The sequence below is a fragment of the Merops nubicus genome, unplaced genomic scaffold (genome assembly GCF_000691845.1).
Source record: "Merops nubicus isolate BGI_N331 unplaced genomic scaffold, ASM69184v1 Scaffold53122, whole genome shotgun sequence".
Lineage (NCBI taxonomy): Eukaryota > Metazoa > Chordata > Aves > Coraciiformes > Meropidae > Merops > Merops nubicus.
In genome coordinates, this window is record NW_008593935.1 from 1 (window position 1) to 8909 (window position 8909).

Sequence of the window (8909 nt, forward strand, 5' to 3'; positions counted from 1 at the left end):
CCTTTTTACACGGAACCAGGACATGCATTCTCTTTACAACCACCCAGAACATCGTGTTGCATTTTTTTTGCCAGGTCAGCTCCTCACTCTGACTTGTTTCATTGCAGAAACAAACGGTTGGGAACAGGAGTCAGGAGTCTACAACCAGAAATAAACACAGAGGCTGAAGAAGAGCAAGCCTCAAGTACCTATTCAGTGCACAGTGCTGAACTTGAGTACACTGTGCTAGAGATGCATAGTTATGAATAATGCAGGGATCAAAAAAAGAAAGCAGCTAAAAAGCAAGGAGTATGATATTCTTGCACTTTTTGATATCTCACCAAAATTCTCTCTAGTACAATCATTTGCTTTCTAGCTGCAAGAGGTTGTTGTAACCAGAGGGATGAAATACAGCCAGAATAGTTCACTATCCTGATACTTCACCAGGAGAGGAAAACTGAGCGCTAGAGACAGAGGATGGAGTACAGCAGGACATCTGGAGACATGCCATGGGCACAAGGACCTGTCCAAGCAGCCCTTCCCTGCCCTTGCCCACACCACTCACTAAACTCCCCCAGTCCAACAGGGCTGCTATACATATGTAGGAGCAGAAGGTTGAGTGCTTGTGAAAAGGGTTTTGTCAAAACCAGGGCTATCCACGGACAACCAGTCCCCGTGCTGGATGTTTAAATGCCAGCCTTTGTTAATTAGGTACATGATCCCCCTTGTGAGCTCAGGCAGAGAACCCAAGCAGCACCAAAAGCTTTTTGTGCAAGTGCAGTATAAACAGTGGTGAAAAGCAGCAGCTCCTTCCCTAGGCAGCTCACACTTCAATGAAAAACTACACAAAAGCAACAAGCAAGTGGGAAGAAAGGAGAGATAACAGCTGGTCACACAAACATCTGGATTTATGACTTTTAAGGAAAATGGAACTCAGCTGTTCTACTCCTGTTTTATCTATGCCTGCTTTATTTCACTTGACAGGTCTCAAAACAAATAGGTGAAGAGGGAACTGTACCCCTCATCAGATGTTTCCTGTGGGCCACCCCAAGAATCTGTCTGGGTCTCGGGGCTTATCAGGCACTGTTTGTTTCCATTCACTGTCAGTCAAATTTGAAACATCACACAGCTGCAACCACCTTGACTGAAGGTGGTAACTTGGTTAGGAGAACTCACTCAAGCTGCATGGTTCAACATGCCTGAAGACCCTGCTAGGAGCAAAGACCACGGGCTCTCTGCTCTGCCCTCCTGCTCTTCCCAGCACGCGTGACCAATGGAGCAGAAATTCCCACCTGGCAGAGCATCAGGCAGACAGAGAATGATGGTGTTCCTCCTGCAGACAGCACCAGTGAGACCATCACTGAAGTGCTGCTTCCATGTCCGCTGTCACACGTCAGAAAGGCTGTTTACCATAAAATCTGATATGGACTCAGGATCTTATACTGTAGTGGTAATAGCTGTAGAGATATCTGAGTCCATTTATCTAAGAGAAAATTAAGGGCTGACTTGGCTCAAAATTACAACTGATAAAGAGGTGCCTAACCTAAAAAATGAAGATGTGAGGCCATTACTAGCTGGGATCTGTAGTTAGACACTTCAACTTATGAAATTTTGCCACAATTTACTTACTGATTTCTCCATCACTAAACTCTACATGAAGATGAAAGTTTTTCTGAAAGCCAAGCCAGAGTCCAAAGAAATATTGTAAAGTAAAACTTATTGTCATGAAAATGTCATGTCAATAATCCTTTTGAGTCTCAATACCACTGAATTACTATTATTTCCATTGTAAATTAACTCTTCTTCCCGGCTTCTTCAGATCCATAATGGAACTTGTATTCCAAGGCAACATGCAGATACAGCAAAGCAGCAAGAATGCATGGGTGAAACAGTAATTTAGCTCAGCAAAACTCTACAGCAGGATACATGCACAAGCAGCAAAAAAGGAAGAAGAAAAAAAAAAAGAGGATAAAAGTTTCATCCTTGCAAGCACAGCCAGGCCACCTCTCTAGTTGTATACAACCTGAAAAAGACGAGAGAGAAGGAAAGATACAGCCATGGAGACACACACAAGGCATTTTATTTAGAACGTTCTATTTCACTGTAAATCAACACTTATCCTTGGCCTGACACTAGGACTTTAAGACTTAGATCTGAAATGCCAGATCTACTCAAACAGACTGCTAATGCCTCATTTTTCTAGCACCATGCTCTGGTTGCTTGGTAAAACGTTACCTCCAATTTTACTTCCCTTTATTTGTGCATAGGGAGACAGTTGAAGTAATAGGCACCCTTATGGTGAAGAGGCTTCTGAGAGCTGAGGTGCTTTGGTCTAGGAGACTCTCCTTCCATGGCACAGTTTGCTCACATCAACTGTAGAAACAACGTGACACCACAGAAAAGGTTTGCTGCTGATTTTGGGTTTGTTTATTTATCCCTCAGGGAGAAGGCATAATATAGAGACAAGTGTTTCATACATTTTAACCAAGTGGAGTAAGTTAAGGCATTTTATTTATCATGCATCATTGGTTTTTTTTAACCCATTCTTCATTTAAGCTGTTATTCTACAGAGATCTGAATTCTCTCAGTAGGACTGAAAATGCCACCACACACAAAAGCTTCCTCCAAGCCACTGACGGAATAATTTGCACTTCCCTGTCCAACAATTTGAAACTACTTTCTTATAAAAATACTTACTGTTTACAAGCTTTGTTCATTTCAATCCTGAAAGATTCCTGAGATAATGGACACTTGAGGTTTTTTTTTTTTCCTGAGCCTGCCCTAAAATATTTGGCCAAAACCAGTCTAAACAGTATGAATGCAAACAACAAGCCTGTTGTTACAAAAGGTTTTATTATGTCCATCTGGGTAAAACCTTCTCTTCTGCTCCCAGGTAGCAGCCCATCACCACACGTCTGGGTCACAGGGCAGAGCCAGCGGTGGCTGAGGGGTGCTCACTTCCCACCTCTGGGGGGACTCCCGCCGGGCCTGGCTGTCGCTGCGCCCCCCACTTCACGGCGTGCAGCGCGTAGTTAACGGCCGTGCTCTCCGTCCAGCTCCACCGCCCCGAGAAGGGGCTGTACTGCATCCCATTCACCGTCCTCACTGAAAAGCCATCTGGAAAAGAAAGAGGCCACAAAGCAGCTGAGGCGCTTAAATGCTGTAAAGTGCTGCAACATCAAACCCTTTGGAACACCAGGTCTGGAACGGCCTCTTCCTCCGAGCGGGGGAGCCGTGCTTCACACGGCGGCCCTCACCAGACACCACCACAAGCAGCAGCACCCTGGTGACAGCGGGTCCTGCTATGGGCAGGAGCAGCAACAGCTCCGTGCCAGGCCAGGCACCACCCACCAGCGCGCTGTACGGTGAGCCCGGCAAAGTGGTGTGCTAGAAACCCCAGCTTCATGCCACCACCTGTGGGCGAGCACAACGTTTTCTGCAGGGGGAGACATTGTTCAGACTGACATCACACTTCAAAACCAAAACCTGAGGATATCGTTAGAAGGGTTCTGGAGATTCCCCTTCAAGAATTAAAAAATGCCAGTGGCAAGGAGAATGCCAGGGAGGCCTCAGTGCAAGTCACGAGTGATTTCACACTCCCTACTGAGCAGCTCCCAGTTCACTGCATGGCTCTGCTGTGCCCCACCAGCACACACGAGGGAAGGCAGAAAACAAACACTCTGTGAAAACAAATCACTCCACTGACTCCACTGCACCTGCTTCAGCTTTGGAAGGGAGAACAGAGAGAATTAGCAGCGTGTGAACTGGTGTTAGTCACGTTCCTTACAGCACCACTGCAAAGTGTCAGGGGAAGACCTTGGCCAAGAAAACAGCTCAACTCATACACCAACTTCTCTACAATGAACTAAAGCAGAATGAAATATTCAGTGAGAGGGTTTTAAAAAGTCTGCAAGGAAAGAAGGCAACGGGCAGAACTTGGCCCAGCTCAGTGCTTTGTCTATTTTAAAAGCAATCAAACTAGGGCAATTTAATTATTTCTTCAAATTGGTAACATACAGCTTCTCAAGAACTGACTAATGGATTTGTGGTATGTTTCATCTTCACATTTTTGCACGAATCTTTTAGGAACATAATATGGATAAAGAACATGGGGCAGCAACCAAAAATCAAACCACCTTGTCCCAAAGGGAAGATGACAAAGCACGTGGTGGCCGCAGTGCAACTCTCCAGTGGCAACAGTTGTTTTCTCAAACCTGACCTCGAGCAGATGCAGCACGTCAGAGTGTACAGTCTGTCACCAGGACAGGATGGAAACCCATGGAATTTTCACTTAGCTTATCAGAGGGCAGCTGTAACAGTGATTTTGCCTGAGTAACCTCTGTGGTTTTAGGACTCCACTTGGTTTATTCATTGTATGCAAAATCCAGTAAAGAGTAGTGTCTTCAAACCAGGAATGATACTCAGAATGTGTGTCTGGTAGCTCACCCAGGAAAAGCCTCCTGCTAGCACTCGCCCCACCCAGCTTATCCCTTGCCACCCCTGCAGGGACCACTTGGGCATCTCTCTGCATCCCCATCAGCTGGCTGCAACTTACGTGATTCCAGGAGGCGCTTCAGCTCTTCAGGAGGAACAAACTTCTCCCACTCATGTGTTCCCTCTGGTACAATGCCCATTATTTTTTCTGCAACCACAATTGCCAGGACATAGGACAACTGTGTTCTATTGATTGTAGTAATGAATAAAGAACCTTCAGGCTAATTAAAAGATTAAAATGTTCAGTTAGAATATTTTTTAAATGTAAATTTAATTGCATTAAAACACGTAATTTGTCTATCAAAAAGTCTACATGCTGCAAGAGTAAAATCTGATTTCATCACAAAATAGGTATCCACAAGTATACCATTTAAATGCATTAAAGAATGTAACATTCTTATAGTATGACTCAGAAGTTCTCAAAGAGTTGACATAATCAAAGTCTTAGCTGGTCTGAAAACCATCTCCTTGTCCAAAAAATATCTAACAAAATCACTTACAACACAAAATCGCCCAGGAAATGGATAAATAAAAGGTACTATGGTACGCACAATGCCTACTGTAAAAAGAAAGCTTTTTCTTTTTAATTAAAACTGAAGTAAAATGTGCAACACTGCCTAGTTTTTGAGGCTGCTGAATGCCGTGCTTGTTTTAATGTTTTCAAGGTCAAAAAAACAAAGCCAGGAATTAATTCTAAGTATTTAACAAACTATTTGGTAGAAATAAAGGACAATCTCTGCGTCCCCAGCAGGCTGAAAATTAGTAAACCATTCCATTCAAACAATCTGTATTCCTTGTGATGACCAGAAAGATCTATCAAGAGAGTAAAGGAAAGCTGCTGCTTGTGTGCCAGGCCTACCATCCCTCTTTACAAACTAAATAATACTAAGGAATAAAACACCACCCGATTATCTCCAAGCCTAACTATGACCCTTTAAAAGTAACCCAGGAGCAGATCTGATGTCATGCTAGAGCTGGAATAGAATCTCCCGACTCAGAAACATCATTACAGTCAGCTTCAGCACAGTCTGAGCCACAGCTGTCCATCAACAGCAGCTCTGTCACATTTTCTCTCACCCAGGTGAAATCAGATGCAACCAGATTTCTTAAAAGTCCTGACACAAAGCAACACCACAGCGCTTGGCAATGCCACCAACACCTTCCTAGGGTGGGGCTGGGGAAATAAACTCCCTCCAATTTCAGTTACTGAACTTGGGAAGATGTGTTTGCATCAAAGAGGAAAAAGGAAGGCACCTCTAGAGCATGGTTCAGACTTCAAGGGGGAGCAGTGAATGCAGACGTATGTGTTTTCACCTTCCTTCAAATGAAAGCTTTAGTAATAAAAGGGAATAAATATTCCCAATAATGAAAGCAAAAATTCTCTTACCTTTAACACCTGACAGCAACACTTGATAAACAGTTCAAGGTCAGTCACATGCTCCACTACTTCAGAAGCTACAATTACATCAAAGGTTTCCACAGACTCTTCCACAATCTCCTCCAGTGTACTGGACTTGTACTGTATTCTCTTGGCCAGGACCGGATCAAATGACTTGTGCTGATCTGCCGTTCTAATGTTGTCCTCCAGAGGATCAATTCCAGTAACTGAAGCTCCCAGTCTACCTAGAGGCTAATAATAGAGAACATAATTTATTCTCTGCATGAAAACAATTTACTTAACGGTGCCTGCAACTTTGCAGCATCCATACATGACACAGGAAGCACCCACCCCAGAACAAGACAAACATTAGTAAGTGATAAGCCCTGATCTGGCAGTTTTATTTTAAGTGTCTATTAAAGCAAGAAAACCCTTAGATTTGGGGGAGGTGGTGTTAATTTTCTCAGAAAATTATATACTGGAATATATGCATTTAAATTGTCTTTTCAAATAAATAATTCTGAATACATTTTGTTACACCAAATAAAGATGTCCTCCACCATTACTCTGACAGAGGAAAAACAAAGTGGGAAAATCAACACAGTACTTAAAGGGGGGAAAACAATGCCATATTTAATTACTGTCATTACTTTCTTCAACATCCATCTGTAATGGTAAATCCTCATATCTTTTTAATGGTTACTTAATACATTATTATCTCTGGGACATTCTCACTGCTGAGAACTAAACACTGATGTTTACTAGGATAGCATCAGGCTTGGCTGTCACTCAAGTTTCTCCAGTGTCTTCTTACTCATAGGTTAACACCTCAGCCATCACCTCTTCTGAAACTGAAACAGGCTGCAGAACATGACCACAAGTATGTTATTCCAACCTGAAATTCACTGGTGGTTCAGCCTGAGGAGGTGATACATCACACCACTTTTGCCAGCCTTGTCGGAGAGCAGGCTCTCACAAGCCTAAAGGATTTTGCTCAGAATAAAATTAAAAAGAAAACACAGGGAAGGATTCAGGTCCCTCTGTAACACCTCATTTCAGATGCTGATGAAGTTCGCAGAGAAAGTCAGACGGATCTGCAAGCCTAAATTCACAAACATCCCCAGACTACTGATAGGACGGGACACTGTCCAGAGCCTGTACAGCCAAAAGGTTCCACCACAAACAGTTACTTTTCGGTCTGAAGCTTGTGCAGACTCCTTGGGAAGCAGCTGTAACATCAGCCCCTGTACCAGGAGGACCTCCCCTGACAGAGGGCAGGAACGCCACGGGCATTGGACGTTATTCCGTCCTCTTCCCACGAGATCAAAGCAAAGGTGAGAATCCCCACCCTAATATAAGAAACTGAAGATAAGCAATTCAAAGAAAGCAGTGAGTAAGAACAAGTTTATAACAGAAAATACTTCTCAGGTAATGAGGATTGTTACAATGAAAAGTATTTCTTGCCTAGGCTCGTAAATTAAAAAAGGCAAAAAAAGATAAACATGTTGTCATACTGTGACTGCCCAGAGGAATACTCCAAGACTTTCACATCATTCTTTCCCTCTCCTTTTCTTTACAGTGTTTAAAATTTTACTGTTCTGATGAACCTCAGAATTTTTAGAATTTCTCATTATCAACTCACTCCTTTTCTGCAAACCACCACCATGGTGCAAAACAAATACTGAGTGGGGTCTGTGGAGTGCGCTGCACTCCAAAACACTCAGAAACTGATACACCATGAGAGGGTTGGAAACTAAGCAGTGCAGAAGTAAAACAATTCAAATACTCTGTACGTTTTTTAACAAGAGAAACACAAGCTCTCTTTCATACCTCACTCAGCAGTCCACCACCACAGCCAACGTCAAGAATCTTTACCCCAGAAAGTGGATTTCCCAGGTGGTAATTGCTACTCATGTTCAACAGAGTATCTCTGAAAGAAAATGGATATGGCTTAGGGGAAACACACAAGATAGTTTAGGAGATGCAGTTATCTTAAGTACTGGAAATTAATTTTCTTTTGCAGTGTTTTCTGAGGTTATGCAGAAATAGTACATGTTAAAAAAACCCCAAACATCTGTCTTCAAAACCGTACCTAATAAATGGCACTCTAATATCATTCATAGAATGAAGGGCTGAATATTCTCCTTCTTCATCCCACCATTTATGTGCAAGGAGCTGGAATTTTTTCATTTCTGTTGAATCCACTGACGAGCGAGAAGTGCTGAGAAGTCTCTTCACAGTGAACCTGAATAATTAAAGCTGAATGTCATAAAACTAGTATCCATATTTCATGTCAGCTGAAACATGGGGGAAAAAAATTCTGTACCGGAAAATGAAAATAAAACTCATGTTCCTTTAGACTGGATTTATACTTATTGATAATCAACAGATTTTATAAACAGTATGTGTAACATATCTTCCAAAACAGGTGGTTGAATACCTGTAACTTTTAAGTTAGTAATAAACCCAAAAGAGGCCACATCAAACATTTAATCTTTTGTGAGATTTAAAAATTACTTCATGTGATACTGTCACGAAGTAAAATTTAAACTGTTGTAGAAAGTGATCGTCCTTGCCATGCAGGGTTATTTTAGATATTTAGGTATTTAGGTATTTTAGCACTTACATGCTGCTTTTTACTCCAGCGAGAGAGACAGGCAGAATGCTACTGGATTTCAGCTGTGTTTTCCAGCTGTCAATCTGAAGGGCACCTCTTGGGCCTGTCTGAATAGATAGGTCAGCATCGTTACCTGCATAAATAAAAGAAAGGCAATCGAATGGAAAACATCAGAAGAGCTCAGAGGGAAAAAGCCCAGCTTAGCAGTGCTGCGTCAGAACACTACCACTAACCAGGCGAACCTTTACACACTTTCTCACTATCGTACTCGGGGAGTGTGTGGGGAGAAGTGAAAGAGCAAATGCCAGCTCATGCCCCAGAACTTCTCCAGCTACCTACGACGTTTTCCAGAGAATGAATGAAAAGGAACTTTTAATGCAGCTGAAATATTTCAGTTAGTGAGGATTTCACAGGCTGTGCATACACACACACACACACACA

General features: G+C 42.6%; 1 protein-coding gene across 1 annotated transcript; it reads right to left on the reverse strand.

Annotated features, from left to right (window-relative positions):
* Window positions 1–2937: 2937 nt before the first annotated feature.
* Window positions 2938–8601, reverse strand: COQ3 (coenzyme Q3 methyltransferase; the record flags this gene model as incomplete). Its single annotated transcript, XM_008935560.1, has 6 exons — window positions 2938–3096; window positions 4535–4694; window positions 5861–6103; window positions 7682–7781; window positions 7944–8096; window positions 8478–8601. Coding segments are annotated over 6 exons (939 nt in total), but the record flags the coding sequence as incomplete, so codon positions are not given.
* Window positions 8602–8909: the final 308 nt, after the last annotated feature.